Source organism: Callithrix jacchus, chromosome 10, assembly GCF_049354715.1.
Source record: "Callithrix jacchus isolate 240 chromosome 10, calJac240_pri, whole genome shotgun sequence".
Classification (NCBI taxonomy): Eukaryota; Metazoa; Chordata; class Mammalia; order Primates; family Cebidae; genus Callithrix; species Callithrix jacchus.
In genome coordinates, this window is record NC_133511.1 from 75,658,364 (window position 1) to 75,685,870 (window position 27,507).

General features: G+C 41.5%; 1 protein-coding gene and 1 long non-coding RNA gene across 6 annotated transcripts in view; one reads left to right on the forward strand and one right to left on the reverse strand.

The window, feature by feature from the left end:
- Positions 1 to 27,507, forward strand: part of LOC118145816 (uncharacterized) — a 167,323-nt gene that overhangs the window by 20,736 nt on the left and 119,080 nt on the right. The gene's annotated exons all lie outside the window — the stretch shown is intronic.
- SBF2 (SET binding factor 2) overlaps positions 1,864 to 27,507 on the reverse strand; it is a 495,691-nt gene continuing 470,047 nt past the window's right edge. For all 4 annotated transcript variants that reach the window (XM_054242060.2, XM_054242059.2, XM_002755039.7 and 1 more), the window contains 8 exons: positions 19,951 to 20,077; positions 14,441 to 14,568; positions 12,731 to 12,964; positions 11,548 to 11,652; positions 9,237 to 9,430; positions 8,516 to 8,603; positions 4,709 to 4,840; positions 1,864 to 3,755 (listed from right to left, as the gene is read on the reverse strand). In XM_054242060.2, the coding sequence (XP_054098035.1) occupies positions 3,657 to 3,755; positions 4,709 to 4,840; positions 8,516 to 8,603; positions 9,237 to 9,430; positions 11,548 to 11,652; positions 12,731 to 12,964; positions 14,441 to 14,568; positions 19,951 to 20,077 (1,107 nt within the window). In that variant the 3' untranslated portion in view covers positions 1,864 to 3,656. The remainder of the gene's footprint in view (positions 3,756 to 4,708; positions 4,841 to 8,515; positions 8,604 to 9,236; positions 9,431 to 11,547; positions 11,653 to 12,730; positions 12,965 to 14,440; positions 14,569 to 19,950; positions 20,078 to 27,507) is intronic.

A 27,507-nucleotide genomic window follows, 5' to 3' on the forward strand; every position in this document is an offset into this window, starting at 1 on the left:
CATGATCTGCCTGCCTCAGCCTCCTAAAGTGCTGGGATTATGGGTGTGAGCCACCACGCCCGGCTGAGTTTCCACCTTTCAAGAGCCCAGATTAGAAGGGTTTTGTCACTGGGACCACAGAAGGAAGGGCCCTGTTAAGGCTCTTGCAGGTTGCCAGGCCCTGATCGTTCTCCCTTGGAACTGTAAACCAAAAAAGTATATGAGAGAGGTCTCAATCAATTAAGAGATTTATTTTTCCAAGGTTAAGGATCATGACCCAGGACACAGTCTCAGGAGGTCCTGAGAATACAAGCCCAAGGTAGTTGGGTTTTTATGTTTTAGGGAGACATAAGACATCAATCGACCAATATGTGAAGTACCAATATGTACTTCACAATCAATATGTGAAGTACACATTGGTTTGGCCTGGAAAGGACGAAGCTTATAGGTCATAGGTGGATTCAAAAATTTTCTGATTGGCAATTAGTTGAAAGAGTTATTATCTAAAAGCCTGAAATCAATTGAAAGGAGTGTCTGGGTTAAGATAAGGGGTTGATGAAGTCTCAAGGTGGCTGCCCTTAGAGGCAAAAAGGTACTAGACTCTTAGCTAATCTCTTCAGGATCAGAATAAGACTTGGGAAGGGAAAGGGATTCTCTACAGAATATAAACCACCCCCAGGATATAGCTCGGTGGGTCCATTTCAAAATATGTAAAAGAAATGTATTTTGTGTATTTTGGGATGAAAAAAACTTTGGTTTCTTTTAGTGCTTGCTATCTGTTATGTGATGCTATATTATAGTCAGGTTGGAATTTGGTATCTTACAGTGACAGTCTATTTCTTTAGTCTTCAGATCCGTTTTAATATTAATGCTCATCAGTTGTGTCTAAACCCCAAAAGGGAGTGGGTATAATGAGGCCTGTCCACCTGCTTGCCCCAGCATCATGGCTGGAACTGGTTTTTCAGGTTTCTTTGGAATCCTGTTGGCTGATAGGGTCCATTTAGTCATCTGGGGGGCTTAGAATTTTATTTTTGGCTTACAGAACACAGTATCCTTCTCCCTGTTCACAGATAAGACCTGAGGAATGAAGGGCAGGCATCCAGACACTGACACTGTGAACACAGCTTCTACTCAACCCCTAATCCCAGTTGTTTCCCTCCTCACTGAATCTCAGGGACATAGCAAAGCATAATGGTAGCTGTTGAGAGGCCTAGGACCAAGGAAAGGCTTGAGGGCCCTTGGCTAGATCAGCATGCTTTTGAGACTGAGGAGAACCGAAAGCTCAAGAAGGATATGTCACTGTCTCACCTTGAGCCTCAGTGGCTCTTTGGGGCCCTCTTGCTTACATCAGAGGCCTCTGGATGTCAAAGGACTTAAAGGCTCAGCCTTGAGATGAAAACTTGCATTCTCTGTTGGCTACATGAGGTAAACTCATGGGCTTAACAAAGAAAGTATTGTCTAGAATGAAATCATTGATCATTTGAAACTTCAGTGTCTCATGCCTAAAATTTTCACAGATTATTAGCATATACTGTAGGTGGTGGAATGTACCCAGAATAGGTAAGGGACTTAACCAATTTCAAACAGCTTATTAGAGGCAGTGGTAGTAGTGGCAGCATATGTGAGAATCTTGGCCTCAAGTCTCTTACCTAAACTCTGCAGAAGTGTGTCTGGGACCCAGAAGCTCATGCTAGCATGTCTAATAAATATCCTGGTTACTTCTTGAGCAAAGGGCAGTGATAGCATTAGGAGAATTAAGGTACAAAGTGGGTCATGCTTTGTTTTATTCTTGAACCTTTAGTCCCATGTATGAATCCTGAGTGTTACTCTCTTGAGTGCTGTGCATTGCAGAATGAACTTTATTTCACAGTAAAGCAGGGATGCTTTTTCTTAAGAAATAAATTTAATTCAAGGTGGTTAGTGAATGTAAGGCAATGTAATGCCTTCATGAAAGTTAAAATCATCCAGTTAAAAAAGCAGCGCTGTGTATAGTCTCAAATAGCTTGAAGGTACAATGGGCTCCATATTTTACAAAGTACAAAAAATTTTTTCATATACAAAGAAAAATACAAATAATGTGCAAAAACCATTTTCACTGGTGGCAATTTATAAAATGGAAATGATAGAAAAGTCCTTCATTCTTATCTCCAAATTTCTTATATATTAACACAGTTCTATTTCCTAGTGTGTAGACAATTTTAAATTTGAAAATCCGATTTTTTAAATTATTTTTTTTTAATATAAAGACGGGGTTTCACCATGTTGGTCAGGCTGGTCTTGAACTCCCAACCTCAGGTGATCTGCCGCCCTTCTTGGCCTCCAAAGTGCTTGGATTACAGGTGTGAGCCACCACACCCAGCCTCTGATTTATTTTTAACCTACAAAGAAAGTATTTTTTATTTTTTAAAAAGGGAACCATTTCATTATTAAAATCTTATGAATGAATCAGTTAATTTATATTAAATTATAAGCAGGCTATCTGAAAAACAAGGATATAGAAATCATATATACACGTTTTTGAAATATTAGTTTAGTATTTAACATATTAACATTTCAAAACAAATGCAATGATGTAGCTACCTATGACGCCAGCTGGTGCCAGTGGTTGTAGCAAAGACGCTGTTTCTGTTTACCATGAGCAAACAGCATTTCTTGGGTCTTAAGCTAAACAAACACAAGATCTCAAAGTAAAGAAAATCTAAAAACAGTTCTTACTTTCATGTGTAGAAGTGTAGTTTGGGTATCCAGTCATGCCACAGTGTGACTGTGATCTACACAAGCCCTTGTCACAGGTGTGTGTGGTCCTACATAGCTGGTCTCTGTCTTTCCAACATCTTCACTTCATTAGGAGTTCAGTGCCAGTGTCTGTTTTGTAAGTTAGTGCATTCAGTTTTTTTGCATGTTATTTTGGAAAAAAAAAAAAAAAAAAAAACTGTCAGGAAGAAGAAAATACATAAGAACACAAGGCCCTGGATCCTCAGAGCATCTCTGGTCTAGAGAATTCAGTGTTTTGGAAGTAGTGTTTTCCTCTATTGGGCTGGTCATTGTTGCACTATTCCCTGGATAATCATTTTCCATGAGAATAATGATGTGTGCTCCCTCTTTGCCTGGTACTGAACAATGATGTCTCTTGTTGTGAACCCCAGTGGCAAAGCAGGGACCACAGAAGCACCTCTTGGGAGCACCAGAGAACTGAGCATCTCAAAGGTCAGGCAGTACAAGTAGATTCCTCTGATAGGAAACCTAAGTCTATGTAGAATATGAGACAATCTTGGAGTGTTTTGATTTTTGCTTGTTAGACAGCTCTCCAAGGAAATTATAACCTTGGAGAACAAAAAAGGATCTATAGCTTTCATGAAGAAGGACCCAAGTAGGTAGAAGCCATTTTGTCTGGGTGAGGTTCACAGTTGGCTCAGGAGACATCTGATCACTAACCACTAGACCCTGTTAGAAAAATTTAGTGCAAGATACAGGGAGTGCATGGGGCTCTTGACCAGACCTGTGTGAAACAACTATCCAGGTTAAGTAGAGATTGCAACTGCTGCAAGAGGGGACTGGGCAGAAGAACCTCAGGCCTTGGAATAACTTGTCAGCTCCTCAAGGAACATGCTTGTTTTCTAACTGGCAGCATACGTTCCTCTATTTCTTCTGTGTGGGTTGACCATGGGCATCAGGCATCAGGCATCAGAGATACAGCTCTGGATCCTGTCCATCCATTGCTGGGCACTCTGTCCATCCTGGGCACAGAAGTTATACACACGTTTGCTGGTCTTGAGCTACAAAACCAAATGACAGAGAACCAGCGATGAAGGGCAGGGCCGTTTTATGGCTTTGGGTAAGTGGTAAATCGATCCCTGTGACCTTCCCTTTTCCATACTGTCCCAGAACCTCTATGAATTCTTCTTCCTCAACTACCATACTGTCATTGCCTTTACTTTTCTGGTCTCTAGAGTCATAGGGGTTGCTGACAGAAGGGTATTGGCAGAAAAAGAAGGCACACTGGGAGTGCCTTACTTTGCATTTTCTTGGTGTCTTCTTTGACTAAGGAGGAAGAGTCAGCAATGAATGGTGCCTTTAACCTCTCCCATGCACTGCACCAATGCATTAAAGGTGAGGGAGCTCCTTGTGCTCCAGGGGGATGCCTGAGATTCATCCACACCATAAAGTTGGCCTTTGTGTCCCCTTTCTTCAGTTGGAGCCATATTGGAAGCCCACTGTCAGGGTCCCTGAGCAAGGCCCTAGAGGATGACCTATCCTCTTTATGAAACCCAGCTTGACTCCCAGGACTACATAAGTCTCCTATTATGTGGCCTATAAATGCCCCATGGCCCCCTAAGGGCTGCTGAAGATGTTAGGGTAGATAGTTATCATATGTGACTAAGGACAGTCTTTTATGGATGGTCAAGCATGAAGACCACTGAATACATTTGCTCTTGAAAGTAGGTGGTGACCGAAATAACGAACAACATTTAACGAGTTCATCTGTTTCCATGTGCGGCTGGACTCCTTTTGCACAAAGCAGTATGCGGCTTTTCTGAGACACACAGACAGCAAGAGAGGATAGCCTTGGGGTCAGTAGTGCTGAGTTCAAGCTCTGGAATAATTCCCATAGCCAAGGGGGTCTGTCATCCATTTGTAGTCACCATCAATTCCTCTGAGGGCCCCATAATTCTTGGAGACAGAAAGATGTGCAGGCAGAGCCAGGAAAAGTGAAGTAAGATCAACTTACATCAAAGAAAGCCTTGTCACTTGTGTGCTTTGGGGCTCCCATGCTGGGGCCAGCAGGGATGACCATTTCTACTTCAGCCAGATCAATGTGGCCTTTACAGCTCGTGTCCTCACCTGAGTCATAGTATCTCAGCTGGAACCAAAAGGATACAAAAATGAGATATAAGAGATACAGAAACAGAAAATGACATGGCTTTTCAAACTGTATTTGAAAACCTTCTACCTTGGTTACATATGTGCTCAACTATGCCCGGAAGAATATGCAAAAAATTAATAATACTTATTGCTTCTAGGAAGAACTAGGTGGCTTGGAGAAAGCATTTGGGGAAAAGACTTATGTACTGTTTGAAAATCAAACAAATAAATGCATTATATCTTAAAAAATAGAATTAAGACTGGGTGCGGTGGTTTATCCCTGTGATCCCAGCACTTTGGGAGGCCAAGGTGGGCAGATCACTTAAGAGTTCGAGACCAGCCTGGGCAACATGGTGAAACCCTGTCTCTACAAAAAATACAAATATTAGCCAATCATGGTGGTGTACACCTGTAGTTCCAGCTACTCAGGAGGCTGAGGTGGGAGGATTGTTTGAGCCTGGGAGGTCAAGTGCTGAGATCGTGCACTCCAGCCTGAGTAAGACCCTGTCTCAAAAAATAGTAAGGTCAACTAGCAACTGTAAAAAGTAAATGTAACATATAAATAGGGGGCTAATGTTTAGTAATATACAGAACTCCAGAAATTGATAAGAAAAAAGACAATCTAGTAGAAAAATGATCAAAATATCTCAACAGGCAAGTCACAGAGAAATACAAATGACCTATAAACATCTGAAAAGATGATCAACCTCATTAATCAAAGACAAGTAAAGGACAATAAATGAGATTTTACTTTTGGAATAAGAAATATTAAAAATGGCTGATATTATCTGGTAAGTTACTAGATAATCTCAAATACTACCAGTGTGAATATAATTGGTTAGAAATTTTTTGGGGAACACTTTGGCAATGTCAACTAAAATTTAGAAGGTTTATGCCTATGCCTATTGAAATACCTTTCTCACCTTTAAAAAGTAGTCTTACAGAAATTCTTTCCCACAAGCATGCAAAGAAACATGTATGGAGAGGTTTCCTCTAGCTTTATCAGCTAAACATTGGAAAAGACATATTTATCTTTCATGCTGCAGTGAATACATTAAATGAAAATTCATCAATAAAATGGAATACTATACAGCTTTTCAAAAAGAATACAGAGGATCTTTATGAGTTTATATAGAACTCATAGAGGAAAACTGTTCAAGACATTTAAAAAAATCAAGTTCCAAACAGCATATAGATATAAAATGATTTTTAAAGAACACAATAAATAGCCTGACTACACAGGGGACTTGTAGATCTGTATGAAATGTTTGAATGTGGCATAATAAGCATGTATTGGCTTTTGGAATAAGAAAAAAGAAAAAAGTCAAACTGCTAAGGAATAAGCCTTATTGGGCTATAATCTGTGGATTTTAATCCCTAGCATACATGGCAGGAAGATGTCTGGTGCTTCTGACACTGTGGTTCTGGCCTGAGACTTTTCTCTGTTTCTCTTCATGGTATGAGCAGGGCTAAGTGGAAAAACTGTATCTTTCATGTTAAAGAAGTCCAGAAGAGGGCCGGGCACAGTGGCTCACGCCTGTAATCCCAGCACATTGGGAGGAAGAGGTGGGTAGATCACGAGGTCAAGGGATCGAGACCATCCTGGGCAACATGGTGAAACCCCATCTCTATTAAAAATACAAAAATTAGCTAGGCATGGTGGTGGGTGCCTGTAGTCCCAGCTACTCAGGAAGCTGAGGCAGGAGAATTGCTTTAACCCAGAAGGCAAGAGATTGCAGTGAGCTGAGACTGCACCACTGAACTCCAGCCTGGCGACAGAGTGAGACTCCATGTCAAAAAAAAAAAAAAAAAGTCCAGAAGACTGGTAAGAATACAGGTATAATTTGATGTAATTGTAAATTATAGAAAAATTATGACATTCTCCTATGTTATATTTAGAAGTTCAATGGAACTTTTTTTTTACATAGTATAGGCTCTATGATTTCAGAGTGTGGCTCCCTAAAAGGATTTCCATTTGTATATTTGAACATAAATTCTCTATATTGTCTCACAAAGACTCTGTAATTTTTTTTTTTTTGAGACAAGGTTTTGCTTTTGTTGCCCAGGCTGGAGTGCAATGGCACTATTTCAGCTCACTGCAATCTCTGTCTCCCAGATTCAAGTGATTCTCCTGCCTCAGCCTCCCCAGTATCTGGGATTACAAGCATGTGCCACCACACCTGGCTAATTTTTTGTATTTTTAGTACAGATGGGGTTTCACTATGTTGGCCAGGCTGGTCTCGAACTCCTGACCTCAGGTGATCTGCCCTCCTTGGCCTGCCAAAGTGCTGGAATTACAGGCATGAGCTACCACACCCAGCCTTACTCTGTAATCTTTATGAAACTCCCTGAACAGAGGAAAAGCTAGTCCCCAAATACAGTCTTCATTTGGAAGGAATCTTCTAGATGCAGGTCTGACCAAAGCACTGTATAGGAGTAACAGTTCGGGTCTTTCCTAACAGACTCCATTTTATAGATAAACGCATTAAGAATCAAAATGTGTAAGCCTCAGCCTCAAGGCTAACTGGTCAGTTCCAAGGCAGAGTAAGGCCTGTGGTCAGAAAACAGGAGACAATGTAGCTTTCAGTAATGCAGGGTGCAGAGTTGCTGGAGGTGTGGGTAGGAATCCTATCCCTTGAAATCACTGGAGTAAAGACTATGATGCTAAGGACTGCAGAGACTGCTACAGGAATAGCCAAGAACCTAACAATAGGCAAAAGATTTCTTGAGGTAGTCAGCAAGGTCCAATCTAATATTTGCCCACAGTGACTTCCAAGTTTGGGTGGGCACATCCCCTTCTGCCTCTTTTGGGGCCCTGTTACTTCTCTGTTGCCGCAATCTTTGAAGGGTAACAGTGCCTTCTTTAGTAACCAGTACAGAAATGGGCACAGAGGTGGTGTTCAATGTTTGTAGAATAAATTAATGCCCTCTGTTTTGAATGGATGCTTTCTGCTTCAAGGATGAAAGTAACCTGTGTTCTGGGGATTATTCATAGGCACAGGCTTATATGTGCATATGGTATGCATGCAACAGGCTGAAAACCTCAGGAATCCCCTCCCCTGGGTTTTAAGAGCAGGCAACAAGAGATATTTGAGCATTAAAAAAAAAAAAAGTTGCCGGGCGTGGTGGCTCACGCTTGTAATCCCAGCACTTTGGGAGGCCGAGGTGGGTGGATTACCTGAGGTCAGCAGTTCAAGACCAACCTGGCCAACATGGTGAAACCCCATCTCATTAAAAAAAAAAAAGTTATTGCTGTATGCTCTGGGCTCAACTGTTGCTGCCTCTGCCTGCATGTACCAGGCCAAGCTACTTGGGACACTTCCTCAGAAAGCTATTGTCCTTACTCAGGGACATCTACTAAAAATACAAAAAATTAGCTGGGTGCCGTGGTGCATGCCTATAATCCCAGCTACTTGGGAGGCTGAGGCAGGAGATTCACTTGAAACTGGGAGGCAGAGATTGCAGTGAGCCGAGATTGTGCCATTGCACTACAGCCTGGGCAACAAAAGTGAAACTCTGTCTCCAGACAAAAAACGCCTCCAGACTGCATATGAGAGGCACTAAGAGAGCAGTGTGTACATGAGGAATATCTCTCTCTGCTAGAGCCTCATAATAGCCAGGGACTGGGACTAGCCTAGACAGAAGTAATTTCTTTTGGCTTTAAGAGTATTACCTGATGTTTTGTTACATCCAAAACAAACCAACGGGGCTTCCAACCTTTCAGCAAAGCCCCTCTTTTATAAAGCGTTCCCTCAAAGGACCTAGAAGAAATGACGACAGGAGAGTTAATTTTGATTTACACTTAAAAAATGCCGTTAAGGGGAGGGGATGTCGTTTTTGTCAGTCTCTATTTCCCCTAGATGATCCAAAAAAGGCCAATAAGAGTTCTGCTGCTTTCTGCTGGGATTACCACATTTGTGAGGCTTGGAATGATTAGTAGCCATCTTTCATGCCATGTTGGGACTGATGTAACAGAGAGAGAGGGAAAAGCAGAGCCAGGAAATGGACAGAAGATACTGTGTGAGAAGCTAGCATACTCTTGGCTGTCCTAGTTTATGTGGGTAAATTCCTTTTTGCTTCGGCTAGCATAAGCTGGATTTCTGATGTCTGCCACTGACAAAGTGCTGGCTAACACATATTCCCTCAAATACTCTGGCAGACATGAGATAAGAGCCATCAGGACTCAACTACAAATAACTACAACCTCTTGGCATTATTTTAAGTTGTAATTTTTTTTTTTCTTTTCAAAGAAACCTCTAAAACATTTAAAGCAAATCCACTTAAAGTTTATAAAAGGCTGTACTGCACAGGCCTAGCTTATTGAGGGACCTGTGGTTTAGCCTCAAGTGGTGTGGGGAAGTCTTCAGCACACCAAGCAGTGTTCAGCATGTCACCTGTTTTCGTCATTCTTGGATGTATACTGGCTATAGAGTGTGGCTGCTCTTCGCTCAACTCCATTGGATGGGGAGATGCTGGAATTCTGTTCCTCCCCCATGCTGCTATCTGGGAGATGTAGCAGAGACCTCTTCTGATAGGAAGGCAGGTTGGTAGACACAATTCCTGGGGACCTCCACAGGTATCTTTGGGACTGAAAAAGACAGGACAGGAACTTGGAAAGCTTTACAGATACTTAAGCCATCCACTAGAAAATTTCACTTACAAATATTTATCTCAAGGAAAAAAATTGGACCAATGAGCAAAGATAATGTACAAAGATATCAATCCTAGAGTTAGTCATTTATCATTTATCATGGTAAAAAAACTGGAAACAATCTACACATCCATTATTCGGGACATTAAACAAATTATGGCATTTCCATACAATGGAATTCTAGACAGCCATTAAAAAATGATGCTGCTATGGCCGGTGGTGGCTCACAGCTGTAATCTCAGCACTTTGGGAGGCAGAGATGAGTAGATCACTTGAGTCCAGGAGCATGAGACCAGCCTGGGCAACATGGCAAAACCCTGTCTCTACAAAAACTACAAAAAAGTGAGCAGGTATGATATGTGCCTGTAGTCCCAGCTACTCGGGAGGATCACGAGAACCTGGGAGGTTGAGGCTGTAGTGAGCTGTGATCATGCTACTGGACTCCAGCCTGGGCAACAAAGTGAGACTATCTCAAAAAAAATAAAGATGATGCTGGTTTAGGCCGGGCATGGTGGCTCACGCCTGTATTCCAAGCACTTTGGAGGGCAAGGTGGGCAGATCACCTGAGGTCGGGAGTTCATGACCAGCCCGACCAACATGGTGAAACCCCATCTATTAAAAAAAAAAAAAAAAGACACTGGTTTATACACAGTAACAGATGGAAGGACATGTATGCCAACGTGGAGTGAAAAAGCAGGTTTAAAATAGTATGTCTAGTACATCTCTTTTATTTGTGGGTTTATAAGAATAAAATAAGTTTGACAGCATAGTGGTTTACTTCTAAGTTATAAATTGTGAGTAATTCTCATCTTCTGTAACTTTGTGTTCTTTCAAAAAAAATGAACATACCTTTCATTATCAGAAAAAAATAAGCTATTATTATTTTTCTCAAAAGCATTAAAACATCACCTACCTGTTGTCCGTCTGATAACAGCTCCTGAATTGCTATTTGAGGGTAAGAGACAGAGCCCCAGGTGGTCTCTTTTTACCACAAAGGTTTTCTTCCACCTTCCATTCTTCCTGACCTTTCTATAACAACATCTAGCCTACTGACCTCTTCTTCCCGAACTGTTCTTCAGAACACTCATCTGTCCTAATTTTCCTTTTGTTGCATTTGGAGGCAGTCTGATGTGCGTTTGGTCGTTGCAGCTGTATGATCTCTGTGCCTGTTCCTCATGTAGGAGAGGGAACATCCCTCACAGTGGATAAATAAGATGGGAATGTGTGTATGGTACTAAGCACAGACCCTTCCACATATATTATGTACTTGGTAAGTTTCTTAAATCAGAAGTAGGAAATGGAGTGTAAGAAGCAGAAAACAAGAATATTTGGTTTTAAAATATTTTTATGATAAAAGTTTTTTTGTTTGAGACAGAGTCTTGCTCTGTTGCCCAGGCTGGAGTGCAGTGGTGAGGTCTCTGCTTACTGCAACCTCCACCTCCCAGGTTCAAGTGATTCTCTTGCCTTAGCCTCCCAAGTAGCTGGGATTACAGGCATGTGCCACCACACTTAGCTAATTTTTGTGTTTTTAGTAGAGATGGGGTTTCACCATCTTGGCCAGGCTGATCTTGAACTCCTGACCTCATGATCCACTCGCCTCAGCCTCCCAAAGTGCTGGGGTTACAGGTGTGAGCCACTGCACCCGACAATAAATGTTTAAGTGAGAAACAGAAAAGGGATTGTGAACAATAGAAGGTAGCATATTTTGTTGTTTTAAAATACTTTCTCTGCAGCAAACATGGTCTTGGCATTCCCTCCTCCCTCATGTGGAGGAAGATCAGCTGAAACCACAGAGGCACTGAGATAGAAAAGAATCCACTAATTTCCCTTGGATTCAGGGTGCTGAGGCATAAGTATTATGTCACTGTGGTGAAGTGAGACACTCAGAAAGTATTCAGTCATTTGGAACTTTCTGCCTTGGACCCCCAGGGCATGACCCTTCCCCTTCTGGACATAAACCTAGCTGGGTCTTGTCACCTGTGGCAGTGGGCTCCACCTGATTTAACACCCTCAGAAAGCTCAGAAGTAGCTCTCAAGGGGCACTGCCAACTCACGTGATCTGTTCTTGGTTCTTCTTTAAGGTCCACGGTTACCCTTTCCCACAGCTGCTGCCACTTCTCAGGGACTTGATTTAATTTGTGTTCCAGTTTTTCAATTTCCTGCCAAGAAATTAAAAGTTTTTTGATAGATCAGTATCTCATGGAAATCAGGATGTGCCCCAAAGCCACACTGCTTCTGTACTAGGCCCAGATGAGCAGCATGGTCAGAGGGCAGTTGAGGAAAGTGGTGGACCTGGGCCTCAGAGGTCTCCCAGCCAGGAATAGTGGTGACAGCTCTAGCTGGTATGCCACACTGTGGCAAAGATAGTTTATTAGGACCTACAACTAGGCCTTTTGGTACAGGATAGCTTACATACTAGGATGTGAAATATATATCTCAGACATCTGCACTGTTGGGCAGCCCATGGGAAATCTGATAGCCAAAGCAAGAGGTCAAGCACTGGGCCTGTGGCCCAGCCCTAAAAGCTGAGGTAGATGAGAAGTCTGTCCTTGACAGGAGGAACCCCTCAACTCTGATGATTCAAACCAGATGTGGAAAGAATGAACCAAGAAATGCCCAAGGAAACAGATATCCCTTCTGACAGGGATGCTGGAGATCAGAGCAGCTGCCTCTGTGACAGTATGACACTGAAGTATACTCTTCCTGGTCAGGAAACCAGAGGGGAAAGACTCTTCAGGAACTGTCTGGCCCCTATCAAGGCTCAAAGCTACTCCTCAGGCTGGCTACTGCCAAGATGGGTTTGTTCTGGAACACTCCTTGCAGAAGATGGTTGGTAGCACTCCCATCAGGCCACTGAAACTACCCACACTTTTGACTAGAGGAAGTAAAGCACCCACAAAAGCCACAGCCAAGGCCTGACTAAGGCTCTTCGGGCAACTAAAACAGCTGGGAAGCTGCCGGAAAGAGTAAATTGCTCCATTTGCTTGATTGCTTCCTTGTAATGCTGGAAAATCACTTTTATTGAGACTCTTTTCCAGTAGTGAAGCCTGGTCCCCCACAATGACGGGGAGCAAATCTGTTTTCTTCATACCGGGAGGGTGCTACCATAACCTTAGCCCAAAGTAAGGAAAGCCATGTTCTGAAGTTTATAAACCATTCTTAGCTTAGCCTGGTTTCTTTGGCCTTATGCCTCTGGTGCCCATGGTGCCCCTAGGTGTGTATCTACAGTTGACTTACACTGAAAAGGCTGGTGAAAGCATCGGGCTGAGTACAGCTCACATTATCGTAGCATGGCCACACTGTTCTCCTCTGGCTCCGGGGCCCAGCTTCTCCAGCCAGGTCAGTGTCTTCGGAGGGGAAGTGCTTGGGGGTTAGCATCATCCAGTCATAGGAAGGGCCTGTGGACAGGGTCTCTTCTATGTAGTAATCCCACTTCTTAAGGCTGGAGACATTTACACTGGGCTTCAGGGCCTGTTAAAGAAAACAGAAATACAGTTTCATCTTGAACCCAAAGCTCACTGTCAGGCGAGCCCCTAACATCTGTAGAGTCCAGGGGAGGAAGAGTGTGAATGGAGGTTCAAATCCATATGTCTAACTATTTAAAAGTCATACATCAAAATAAATTATTAAAACAATTTTCAATCCATTAGGAAATATAACTTCCTAATGACCCAGAAGGTCAAGTTCAATAGAGGATTCTTGGATTCCTTAGAACTTTATATTAGCAAGTGGTGGCACTAGGTTAGCTGGCCCCAGGTCCCAGTCCTTGGCCTAACTCTTCTTCTCCCACCCGTAACTTATATTCTAAGAGTCTTACATGAATGTTTATGTATACCCCAGCCCATAAAGTCAAACTCTGTCCACTATCAAACCTGCCACTTTTTACCATTCTTTGGGCCTTGAGGTCCATGCACTGACTTAGTAGACCGACTTGGAGAAGTAGTCTGGTGGGCAGCCTGAATTTGGGCAAAAATTCTGAAGTACCCAGAACATGGTTTAGATGAAAGAGGGGCATCTAGGCATGTACCATTGGTTTCTTGTACTCCTCACTTCATGAGGATGCAGCTAGAAGAAGGCCAGACTAGGGTTCTATGATTGGGGCCTGGGAGAGGGGACTCTCTTGGCCCTAAGTAATGGTGGAACTGCTTATCGGACCAGTCTGTTCCATTCCGGAGCATGTGTTATGTAGATGTGCATGGTGGGGAGATATGTTATCCTTCTTGGGCTCGGCTCCAAACATTTCTGCTTCCTACAGGGGTCCTTCCACGGCGGCTTTGGTACTGATGGACTTAAACAAACTTTTTCTAAGGTATTTTAAGGTTTTTCAGCTTAGAACACCTGTTGATATTTCAAATTTTGTTAGTTCCTTTTTTTTTTTTTTTTTTTTTTTGAGGTGGAGTTTTCACTCTTGTCGCCCAGGCTGGAGTGCAATGGCATGATACTGGCTTACTGCAACCTCCACCTCCTGGGTTCAAGCAATTCTCTGACCTCAGCCTCCCTAGTAGCTGGGATTACAAGCATTTGCCACCACACCCAACTAATTTTTATATTTTTAGTAGAGACAGGGTTTCACCACATTAGCCAGGCTAATCTTGAGCTCCTGACCTTGTGATCTACCTGCCTCAGCCTCCCAAAGTGCTGGGATTACAGGTGTGAGTCACCACGCTCAGCCAAATTTTGTTAGTTCTTTCTTCCTGGGGAAAGTTGCCTTGCTTTGATTCTCTAGAAGTTTTCCCTTCTAGGTTTTGGGGGCCAGTTCCTCATTTTTGTGGCATTATCACAACCCAAACGTATAGTGTCTCAAACTTTGAAATAGCTTTTTCAAAGGTATTAAACAGCTTATATATACTAAGCTAAGAAAGGTATTAAACAGCTTATATATACTAAGCTAAGAAAAACTCAACACAAAATTTCAGAAAATGAAACATAAATGATTTCTTACTCTACCTCTATTTCCAGTGGTGAATATAAATAATTAAAGAAAATGGGACTCCTCTTGTGCATCCTGTCAATGCACTCCCAAATACAGATTCCTTTTTTGGCATGCTTTTCTCCTTTATCATCAAATAAAGTTCCTGTAAATTAAAAAAAATCCAACAAAACAAAATTAAATAAATTAACACTTTGCCTAAACAAGTATGATGCATGTAGCAGATAAAAAATTGGAAATTGTTTTCATGGCTCTAAAAATAGCAACATTTGTGTGAAAACCTTAGAAAATAACTGCAAAGCTAAAGACGTAATGAATTTCATAGCTATATAGGGAAACAAATCCAGATGGAGGAAGCATCTGATAAAGTTTGCCTCAGCAGCGAGCAGTCCATCATGACTCTTCCAACCCTCATCCTGCATCTCTATCTAGATTCAAAGGAGTCCATGCAGGAGGCATTCTACAGCTGTCAAGAGAAAATGGAAGGACTTCAGAGTTGATTTGATGAAACTCAGTAAAAAACATAATTTTATGTTTCTGTTTTAAGTTGTTGGCCATTTATCAGGAAGCCATTTAGAGTGTTCTCTTGTTTAGCAGTTTATATATACCACAGATCATGGTCACTGACACTCTAGATGACAGAGGGGCGTAGTCTGTGTCCTTGGTTGACTTAAAAATAAAAGCAGAACTTTTATACCTTTTTCAAATAGTCAATCTATTACTGACATGAGCCCACTTTGTTTTTAATAGGGAGGAAAATGTGTCGGGGTGAGACAAAAAATATTTCTTTAAAGACCAGGAATGGTGTCTCAGCAGTGCTGTCTTGTTTGGAATGAAGTGACTCAGTCAAAATCAACATGCATTTTACCAGTTTATCAGAAAAAAATGTCTCAAGCCCAAGATGGCATAAAATTCTATAATATATGGGGCCCCTAAGACTAATGAACAGTTTCTTCTCTACCTTTTAACTGCAGAGTCCAGTGCAGTAGTTCTCAACCTTGGTCATACATTCAAAAAACCAAGGGCTTTAAAAAAATCCCAATGCCCAGGTCTCATCTCAGACCAATTAAATCAGAATATCTGGGGATGGCCCCAGATATTAGTTATTTTAAAAGCTCAAGTGACTCCAGGCTCGGCACAGTGGCTGACGCCTGTAATTCCAGCACTTTGGGAGGCTGAGGTGGGTGGATCACAAGGTCAGGAGTTCAAGACCAGCCTGACCAACATGGTGAAATCCCGTTTCCACTAAAAATACAAAAATCAGCCAGGTGTAGTGGCACATGCCTGTAATCCCAGCTACTCAGGAGGCTGAGGCAGGAGAATTGCTTGAATGCAGGAGGCAGAGGTTGCAGTGAGCGAAGATCGTGCCACTTCACTGTAGCCTGGGTGACAGAGTGAGAATCTGTCTCAAAAAATAAAAAAAAAGTTCAAGTGACTCCAATGTCCAAAGTTGCAACTACTCTAGGGGTTGCAGTAAGATTTTGAAAGCCGCCTTGTGTATTGTTCCATTTGGTGCCTTGAGGCATGGATTAGACTGAAGGGCTGTGTGGTAGTCAGCTCCAGTTGAAATAGGCTTTAGGCACCTTTGTAGACAGTAAGCTGAAACCAGAAGAGGAGATGCAATACCTGGCCCTCTGTTCCTTATAGCTATTGTAACAACTTGTAACTGGAAGAAAGTCCAATGGACTTTTTTTTACAATATCCATATGGCTGTCTTAGGGCAACATGTATATATACAAGGAATACCTTAAAAACAGTACAAATCATCAGACAGCTAGTGCCAAATCCTATCAAATTATAACCCTATAATCCAGTATGTAATAATCAACATATTAAACTTTTAGGGCACAGGAGAATTCATTGTGTTTAAGCTTTTCTGATAAAATCTTAAAAACTATGACTCAGCAGGGTGTGGTGGCTCACGCCTGAAATCCCAGCACTTTAGGAGGCCGAGGCAGGAGGATCACTTGAGATCAGGAGTTTGAGACCAACCTGGCTTACATGGTTAAAACCAGTCTCTACTAAAAATACAAAAATCCGCCAGGCCTGGTGGTGGGCACCTGTAATCCCAGCTACTTGGGGGGCTGGGACAGGAGAATCACTTGAACCCAGGAGGTGGAGATTGCAGTGAGCTGAGATCGAGCCATTGCACTCCAGCCTGGGTGACAGTGTGAGACTCCATCTCAAAAAAAAAAAAAAAAAAAAAAATTACTGATGAATTCTAACAGCAGTTATTGAGATTACTTACTCTCCATTTCATCGTCTTGGCAGATAAAGGGTAGTTACCACAGCTGTTCCTAAACAAGGTTTCACCGTAGGCTTGATAACTAGTGCATCCACCAGAACACAAAAAGGAACAGACCTTAAATAGGCAACCTAGTCTGGACTAGGGACACAAAACTAGGCTTCTTTGATGTTAATTAGGTAGGTGGCCTAACATCCAGAGAGGGGGCAGGGTAGATGATTTCTACTAAGGCTTCAGCATTGACATTCCAGCATTTGAAATCCATGTTTATGTGTTGTTGTTTTTGAGACAGGGTCTCACCCTGTCACCCTGGCTGGAATGCAGTGGCATGATCTCAGCTCACTGTAGCCATGATCTCCTGGACTCAAGTGATCTTCCACCGCAGCCTCCTGAATAGCTGGGACTACAGGAGTGTGCCACCACACCCAGTTAATTTTTGTTTTTTGTAGAGATGGGGTTTCGCCACGTTGCCCAGGCTAGTCTTGAACTCCTGGGGCTCAAGCAATCTGCCCACCTCAGCCTCTCAAAGTGCTAGGATTATACGTGTGAGCCACTGCACCAGCCTGTGTTCATGAGATTTAAGAGGAAACATGTTTCATAGGATGTAAATGCTTACGTTTTCAAATAATCATGATAATCTTTCAATATATACCAAATCCCTGTATTCACATCATTTTATTTAATCCTTTCAACAGCCCTGTGTGATAGGCACGGCCACTATCTTTGTTTAGTTTTTCAGATGAGGAAACAGACTCAGAGATGAAGTAATTTACCCAAAGTTACTGACATTTTCTGACCCTTGATCCATGGCTCTATATGTGGAACCAGTGGTGGGTCCCAGACTTGGCAGCATAATGGCCTTACCTGGGGAGTTTTTATCTTTTATTCTTTATTTTTGAGTCAGGGTCTCACTCTATCGCCCAGGCTGGAGTACAGTGGTGCAATCTGAGCTCACTACAACCTCTGCCTCCTGGTGTCAAGAAATTCTTGTGCTTCAGCCTCCCGAATAGCTAGGATTATAGATGTGCACCACCATGCCTGGCTAATTTTTGTATTTTTAGTTGATATGGGGTTTCGCCATATTGGCCAGACTGGTCTCGAATTCCTGGCCTCAAACAATTCACCCACCTTGGCTTTCCAAAGTGCTGGGATTACAGGTGTGAGCTATCATGCCTGGCCTCACCAGGGGAGTTTTAAAAGCTGCTGATGCCTGGGCCTTACTATCACAGATTCTGATTTAAGTGGCTGGGGATGTTGCCTGGACCTTGGAAGTTTTAAAAGCTCCTCAGGTGACTCTAATGTTCAGTCAGGTCTGAGAACCACTGCACTAGACCTTATTGTTTCTCTAATGAAGAGAACCATCATCTGCTATGGGAGAAGCCTTGATCTTTGGCCACATATGCACACTGCTAAGGTAATCTGCTGATCAGCTTAATTTAGCAAAACAAACTGCTTTATTGAAAAACCAAAAACCTAGCCTGGGCAACATGGCAGAACCCTATCTCTACAAAAAATATAAAAATTAGGTGGGCGTGGGAGCATATGCCTGTGGTTCCAGCTACTCAGGAGGCTGTGATGGGAGGATCACTTGAGTCCCAGAGATGGAGGTTGCAGTAAGCCAATATCCTGCCACTGCATTCCAGGCTGGGAGATAGAGCGAGATGCTGCCTCAAAAAAACAAAACAAAACCACAAACCACTGCCCCCCCCAACAAAAAAACCACACAACTACTCCAAAAAGGCAAAAACCTGCATTTTACTCCCACCAGTGTTTGCACATGTTGTTCCTTTCAGTGATAAAGTTGAGTGACATGGTGACCCCCACAGGTCAGGTCAGTCCACTTAAGACCAGGCCTGGCCAGGTATGGTGGCTTATACCTGTAACCCCAGCACTTTGGGAGGCTGAGGCAGGCTGACTGCTTGAGACCAGGAGTTCAAGACCAGCCTGGCCAACATGGTGAAACCCTCTCTACTAAAAATACAAAAATTCCCCAGGGATGATGGCATGGGCCTGTAATCCCAGCTACTTGGGAGGCTGTGGCAAGAGAATCACTCGAACCTGGGAGACAGAGGCTGCAGTGAACCAAGATCACGCCACTGCACTCCAGCCTCAGAGACAGAGTGAGTGAGACTCTGTCAAAAGAAAAAAAGACCAGGCCTGGGGCAGCTGTGACCAGCTATACTTGATATCTTCCCAATACATGGTATAAAGATGCTTAAGAAATTAAAGTTTCTGATTGTGATGTGAAGAATAAAAATTCCATGAGTCAACAAAAGTCTGGAAGTATAAACAGGATGGGAAATTGTCTCACCAGTACTGTTTCCCTTATCAAAAGTAGGAACTATCATACTAGACAATTTCAGCGGCATGCCCTGAAAAGCAGTATTTCCTGATTTCAGATTGTAAACTGAGAACATCAGTAAATATTTTCTCGGAATTAAGAGTCCTCTTTATGATACCGAATACATATAATGTATTGAACAGAGCTGATTTTTGTTTGCTTAACAAAAATAGTCATGCATATCCTCTCTTCCTCTCCCCCGTAACAGTAACAAAAGAAAGAATATAAAATCCCCTTGGGAAATGTTTTTACAGGGGCTGACTTTCAGAATCTACTAATTATAATTATCATTGCTATTAAAAATAATAGTTCATCACTATCATTAGTAATGATAGTGATGTCTAAAATTTATTGAGTGCTTACTATGTGCTAGTGACTATACTAAGAGGCTAAGTGACTATGTGAAGAGTTTACAACTATTTCCTCATGTGATCATCATGGCCCTGACACGTTGGGTACTATTACTGTCCTCATTTTAAAGATGAAACTGATGCTCAGAGAGGTACTTAACCCCTCTCCAAAATATTCAGTTGGTAACTGCCAATGCTGGGATTTTACGCTTGTCTATTTGCTCCTGAGCACAGGGCCTTAACTGCTATTCAAGCTGCCTCCGACGGCCAGGCACCCTTCCTACTAGAGTGCATCAGGGTTGGAAAAACTATGAGTCAAATGTTTCTTCTCAAACAGTGTGATCACTTTGAGGTATTAAAATAGTAAATGTATTTAATCGTACCAAGGTGCTATAGGAATGATCACCTGCCAAGAGCTAACATGGTACATAATTTCAGAATTTGGCCACTTATTCACTCCCCTACATTCATAGGTCATAGTTAAGCCCTAACTCAGCTTGTCACTCTTTAGGGTAGTTACATTATTAGAATTTTCATTAAAAACATGCAGAGCTAACAAAAAAGATAAAACAAGGGCATACAAACACATACCGTGCTCTAATCTTTCATAGTCTGAATCCAGGAGAAATGTTTTAAAGCGATTAGATACATAGTGGAAAGCCAAGAACTTTAAGTAATAGAGATTGAATTCAAACTCAGTTGGATACTGGTTGTGAACCTGAAACACACAAGGCAAAGAAAAGAGTAAGAATTAAATAGAACACAAAGTGGAGGCTTAACTGAAACATGCAGGAAACCATTCAGTCATTCACTCCACAAATATCTGAATCCCTACCATGAGTAGAGATGGGAAGGGAACCAGCTTTTCCGAGCACCTACTGTGTGCCAGACACCAGATGAGGGTTTTTAAAGAAACATAATCTCATTTAATCTCTACGACATAGCAAGAGAGGCATTATTATTATCTCCACTTTACAATTGAGAAAGCGTAGGATCAGCAAGATTAAGACATTTACCCAATGACATTAAACCATAATTAGTGAGTCCCAATTTTTTTTTAACCTTAAAAAACATTAAATTTACATAAGCATAGTGAGCCCAAATTTAACCCTGGCTTATTAGGCTCCAAAGTCTCTACCCCACTCACTACATTATACTGTGTTTGACATGTGATATAAATATAAGTATGGTTCTTGATTTCCAGGCACCTGTGGTGTAACAGTGTGACATATAACAAGAAGAATTGTTCTTACAGAAGTTTGGCAATGAAAAGGACTGAGAAGAGAAGGTGGTGGCTTAAGGGGACAGCAAGAGATGTTTTCTGGTCAAAAGAAATGTGTGCATGTCTGAAGGCAATCCAGACAGTTGGTACCTGGCAATGCTGGGATTTTGCCCTGGTCTGTTTGCTCCAGAGCACAGGGTCTTAACTGTTATTCAGGCAATCCAGAAGGAGCCAATAGAGAGAACAAACTTTAGAAAAATTTGTTAGCTAATAACTAAGAGAGTAAGATCCTGGAAAAGCAAGAATCAATGAGGCTCAGGGCTAGATTTAGGGAACAGCTTTGGAAACAAGGATGGATGAAAGGTAGGCAAGAGAATGGTAGTTCAAGTGCCAAGGGAAAGGGCAGGAGCTAATGTCTTTTAACCCTAATCATCAGTAAATTAGGCAGTGAGGTCACTGGGCACAGGAATAGGAATGAGGGAATGACATGGGAGGCAGAAGGCTGGGCAAAGGTTGGAATGGTCGTTGAGCTATAGCATGCTTTAGGCAAACTGTATACAGACTGGAGCCATCTCACATTGGCAGAGGGTAGGCTGATGACCCTGTGACACTCCCCACTCCACCTTGCAATCTCACCTCTATATTTCTTAAACAATCTCTCATGACCAGCTAGAAAATTGTTTGGTTGAAATAAGTTCCAGTCATAATTATACTTGCTTAAAAGCTGGTTCAAATTAACACTACAGGCAAGCTGTCTAAAAGTCAGCATTCCCCTCCATGTTTAATTTGGCAATATGGATCTGTACTTAGTCAGCTGGCTCGGCCAAAGTGAGCAGGCATGTGTGTAGTATCTTGACTGTCCAGTGGACAAATAGGAATTAGGTCATGATCTGGATATCACTGATTTATCAAAATTTATCATCTGGTTTAAGAACCTGGTTTTCTGTGATGATTAAAGGGCTTTTTTCTACATTTTCTTACTGGCTTTTTAATTGAACTCAAATTTTAGCTTATAAGTAATGCAAAATAAAATGGATTTTAGGAAGATGCATTAAAAGAGAGTTTGGGCCGGGTGCGGTGGCTCAAGCCTGTAATCCCAGCACTTTGGGAGGCCAAGGCGGGTGGATCACGAAGTCAAGAGATTGAGACCATCCTGGTCAACATGATGAAACCCCTTCTCTACTAAAATACAGGAAATTAGCTGGGCATGGTGGTGCGTGTCTGTAATCCCAACTACTCAGGAGGCTGAGGCAGAAGAATTGCCTGAACCCAGGAGGCGGAGGTTGCGGTGAGCCGAGATCACACCATTGCACTCCAGCCTGGATACAGAGCGAAACTCCATCTCAAAAAAAAAAAAAGAGTGTTTGACTCCTGTGCAGTGAGCCTGCAAACCATGGAACTGCTTCCTTGATGTGAGCCAATGCCTTCCTGTTGCATCATATCTCCGAAGGACAGCAGAGCTTTCCATGGGACCTGGCTCTGAATAGCTAGGTAGTGTGCCATACTCCAGGTTTTTAGAACTATAAGCATTTGTACTAAGTATGAGTTTTCTCATCAGTGAAAATGAAGGGATAAGATATCATGGGTTTCCTATGATCATGCAGTGTGAGCAACTAATTACAAAGGCTGGCTGGGTGCAGTGGCTCACGACTGTAATCTCAGCACCTTTGGGAGGCCAAAGTAGACGGACTGCTTGAGGCCAGGAGTTTGAGACCAACCTGGGCAACATAGTGAGACCTTCCTCTACAAAAATTAAAACAATTAGCCAGGTGTGGTGGCATGAGCCTGTAGCTCCAGCTACTCAGGAGGCTGAGGAGGATGATCACTTGAGTCCAGGAGTTCACAGCTGCAGTGGAGCCATAATTGTGCCAATGTACCCCCGCCTGGGTGACAGAGTGAGACCCTATCTCTGAATGAATGATAAAGGCTAACCTTGAAGAGTTTATAGTTATAATAAAACAAGCATATCTGACATAATTAAGGATCAACATTTAAAAATACCTTTTATTTCCTTGTTTTGTTAGCCCTCTATGTGTATCTCAGTAGTTAACCATATCCCTTAATAAGACAATTCTCATTCAAATGCTTGCCCCTACTGATACTTACGCACAGCAAAGGTGGCCCTGGGTTTGACTCTCCAGTAGGCCTGGTTCTCTGGCCTTCCTGCCTCTTTTCTTAAGCCTAGCTCAGACCTTAAGTTTCCCCCTCAACCTGTCCTTGTAATGCCATACAGAGCTCTCCAGTCTAAGCTGTTGCTTTGGAATCAATAGTCCCACCCCAAAGGAGCCAGTAATGGAGAGAGGGGTGACTCAGACTGTGGGTGGTGGAACATAAGAAGGGGACAGGGAAACTAAGGATGGAACTTGGTTCCCTACCATCTGAGTCTTGGGGAGAAATCCGCAGTGTGCTCAGGCAGGGTGAGCTCCAAGGACAACTGCTCCAGCAGCCCTTGGAATGAACTTTCAGGAGTCACAGGCCTGCCCCTCACTCACTGTTTCCAGGGGAGGAAGAGTTCTACTGATCTAGTTCACAGTATGTTCTAAAATCGCTTTTAAAAATCTTTGTTAAAGAAAGCCTCAAAATAAAAATTCTCTCAATGACTATTCTCCATAGAAACGACATGCCTCACACATACTTGTATCTTTTCTTGATTATTCTGATATTTAATCTATCAGGAATACAATTTTGAAGACCCACTTCTGAGGTAAAAGTAGAATGGAAATAATAAATATGATCTTAAGTTGAACTTACATGCATTTCAAGGAGTTCATGTGCTCAGATTAAAAGTGAAACTTCTTTACAAGTGAAAAAATGTTTTCATAGCCCAGTATACTGGCCTCACCACAAGCCTTCTACAATTATGCTAGAAAGGTTAGACAATTTTCCAAGGCATCTTTCACTCACTCCACTGGAATTGGTGCCTGGAGACAGCATCATGGTGTACATGCTTGGGGCACAGTAACACCTGCACTTGTTGTTTGGGGTTGAAAAATAATCTGCCTCCAAACTGGGGTCAATGATCAGGTCTACTGGAAGCAGAAGAGAATATGCAGAGCAATTTGTTTTTTACTGTTCAGCAACACTTAAAGTAACAAGCATGTAAACATTTCTTTGGTGGAAAAAGAAAAGTCAGATAGACCTTAAGGCTGGGTTGATTAGTACCTAGATACCAATTTTGGAATCTGACATTAAGAAACAAAAGGAATTTTCTGAGATGTCTTTCTTCCATAATGTATGAAGAAATTATGACATGGCTGAATTCTTACTGGTGCCTAGATTTCCGGAAGAAAAATCATACTTTCTCCATTGAGTCCTGCACCTCAGTGACTCAATTTGTCCAGTTCATTGGCTTCTTTTCCTTTGTCAATGGAACTCACCTAGACTCTTGTGATTTTAATTTGCATTTTTAAATGAAGAATGACATCAAATATCTTTTCATGTGCTTATTTGTATATCTTTGGTGAAGTCAGTACAAATGTTTTGCCCCCTAAAAAAATAAGTTGTTGGCTGGGCACAGTGGCTCATGCCTGTAATTCCAGCACTTTGGGAGGCTGAGGCAGGTGGATCACTTGAGGTCAGGCGTTTGAGATCACCCTGATCAATATGGTGAAACACCATCTCTAATAAAAATACAAAAATTAGTCAGGTGTAGTGGTGCACACTTGTAATCCGAGCTATTTGGGAGGCTTAGGTGAAAGGATTGCTTGAACCTGGGAGGCGGGGTTGCAGTGAGCTGAGATTTTGCCACTGCACTCCAGCCTGGGTGAAAGAGCAAGACTTCATCTCAAAAATAAAAAAATTAAAAAATGGTTTCTTATTGTTGAATTTTAAGGTTTCTTTATGTATTCCAGATGAGTCCTTCCGCAAATATATGGTTTATACATATTTTCTCCCACTGTGTGATTTGTCTTTTCATTTGCTTAACAGGGATTTAAAAAAATTATTTATTATGTTTTTTAGAGGTGGGATCTTGCTATTTGCCCAGGCTGGTCTTGAAATCTGGGCTAAAGTGATCCCACCTTGGCCTCCCAAAATGCTGGGATTATAGGCGTGAGCCACCATGCCCAGTATTAGCCTTATAATATTTGTAGAAGCTGTAGTGATATCATCTTTCTCATTTCTAATAGTGGTAATTTATGTCTTTTTTTCCTCAAGCAGTCTTGCTAGAGGGTTATCAACTTTATTGATATTCTCAAAGAACAGCTTTTGGTTTCAATAGTTTTCTTTATTGGCCACAAGATTTTGGGGGCCTAAAGGCAAGTGTGCTTCAAATAAATTTAGCCTTACTATATTATGTAGAATTGGGAATGATAGGTATTTCAGCTAATAAATTAATTCTATGTCAGCATTTCCCTAAGTATGCTGACGAACAGAGTTTTAGACTTCTCTCAGGCATCATCTGGATTTTGTTGTTCAGTAATTTTGTATTTATTTAGCTGCAGGTTAAAAAGCATACACACTTAAAAGACTAAACTGCATGAAACATTTTAGTTTTGTTTTTCCATTATGGGGTGAAACCTGCCAACTTCACTTATTTATAAGAAGAGAATCTGAAATGGAATTTGTAGAAACATGAATTTATAGGGTCTTATTTTTTGCCCATGTGCCATTAAGTACTTTGTAAAATTTAAAGGCCCATAAAAATAAGCTATGACTCAAATCCCTGGAAAGGTCAACATTTTGGAAGTAAAGTTCAATACATTAAAACTGGATTCTGCTTTCAGAATTATAAATATTGAGCTACAAGAGACACTATATATCAACATGTGAAAAACTGTGGATATGGTTAAACAGATCCTAGAAGAGTATGTAGCTAACAGTAATTTTTGTTGTTTCACAAATTAAGATTTAACAAACATTAATTGTATACTTTATGTTACATCCTTCCATATTATATGGCCTCAAATATTAAAAGCTTTGATGCAAAACTGCCTTGTTATAAAACAGATTGGATTATGTTCAGTCTTGCAGTTTGCAACTGAATAGGAAGCAGATATCAGAAACTCTTGACTATACCAAGAATCCATCAACTACTGCTGTTTTGCCAACATTATTGGATAAATTTTAGAATAACCAACCTGTGTGGGGGCAGCTTAGCTGCTCACATATGTGGTCACAAGGAAGGCTCATATCTTCAAAAGGCAAATAGCTTTTCTCTTTGGGGTAGGACCTAGCATAGTGCTGGCTTAAGGTAACCATGAGGAGAATCACATCATAAAGCCAGACCAGAATGAATCAATTTACAATTTGAATAAACTTTGAAATCCAAGTCAGTTGTTTTTCTCAAAGTAGTAAATAGTGAAAATGTTCTAAGATGCCCTCAAAGATTTACTCTAATGCTGAAATAAACGAGATGCTTTCTTTATGTTTTCATTAATACTATTCATATGTTTTTCTCCTGGTATTATTTAATCTTTTTTTTTTTTAATTTGGCTCAGCTATTTTAAGAAAAGGAAGTCCTGTAATGATATCATTTGAGCTAAGCCAATTTCTTTTAGAAGCAAAAAATCTGCCAGATGTTGCTATTATGAAACAGTGAGCTAGCATTTATAATTCATTTGACACCTGGATATACTGGCGTAAACAATGGCTTTTTATATGATGAGGGAGTTCTAATTTAAGATCAGTGCTTCATCTGTTTTTTTGTAACTTTATTAGTACTAATGGACAAATCTAGGCATATGTCCATGGACTGCCTTTTGGAATTCAGCATGTTAGAAATGGTTAATAAGAAGGGAACACATTCCATCTGGGAAAGCTTCACTTGCTGCTGTGTAATTTTGAACTTATTTTTTTAATGTTCTTGGGTCTACCTCTGTTGTGTGTCCCTGAGAGACAGAGGGCGGCACTAATTCGAGTTATCTGGTAAAAGCCAGCGTCATTTAAAGCACTAGTGTTCACTTGAAAGGCATTCAAAGAAAGCATTTTTCTAATGCCTAAAACCAGTATGTCAAGGATGATGAAACACTACCTTATAATTAAGTCAGCAAGAGTTAGAAAAACTATTTGCTAACTATATAGTCTTCTTAGATTCCTCTGTTTTTGAGTTAATAAACAATCCCCTTTCAGCACAAAATAATTTGCATCACCAAAGCTGATACCTATGGGAGCCAACATCTTTTATTCACTGCAATTAATGTCATATGCTTGCTTTGCTATGACTTGTCTGCATTTAGGTTATTATGTATGTGGTATTAAGTCAAAGGAGGAATCAGGTAAATTCTTATAAATTTATGTTTTAAGGGGCTGGGCACAGTGGCTCAGGCCTGTAATACTAGCATTTTGGAAGGCCAGGGCAGGTTGATCATGAGGTCAGGAGTTCGAGACCAGCGTGGCCAACATAGTGAAACCCTATCTCTACCAAAAAAAATATGAAAATTAGCCAGGCATGGTGGCATGCGCCTGTAGTTCCAGCTACTCAGGAGGCTGAGGCAGGAGAATCGCTTGAACTCAGGAGGAGGAGGTTGCAGTGAGCCAAGATCACGCCACTGCACTCCAGCTTGGGTGACAGAGTGAGGCTTCGTTTAAAAAAAAAAATGGCAAGCCGATTGCAACAGCACATCAAAAAGCTTATCCATCATGATCAAGTAGGATTCATCCCAGGGATGCAAGGCTGGTTCAACATACGCAAGTCTATAAACGTAATTCACCACATAAACAGAACCAAAGACAAAAATCACATGATTATCTCAACTGATGCAGAGAAGGCTTTTGACAAAATTCAACAGACCTTTACGGTAAAAAGCCTCAATAAACTAGGTATTGATGGAACGTATCTCAAAATAATAAAAGCTATTTATGACAAACCAACAGCCAATATCATACTGAATGGGCAAAAACTGGAAGCATTCCCTTTGAAATCTGGCACTAGACAAGGATGCCCCCTCTCACCACTCCTATTCAATATAGTACTGGAAATTCTAGCC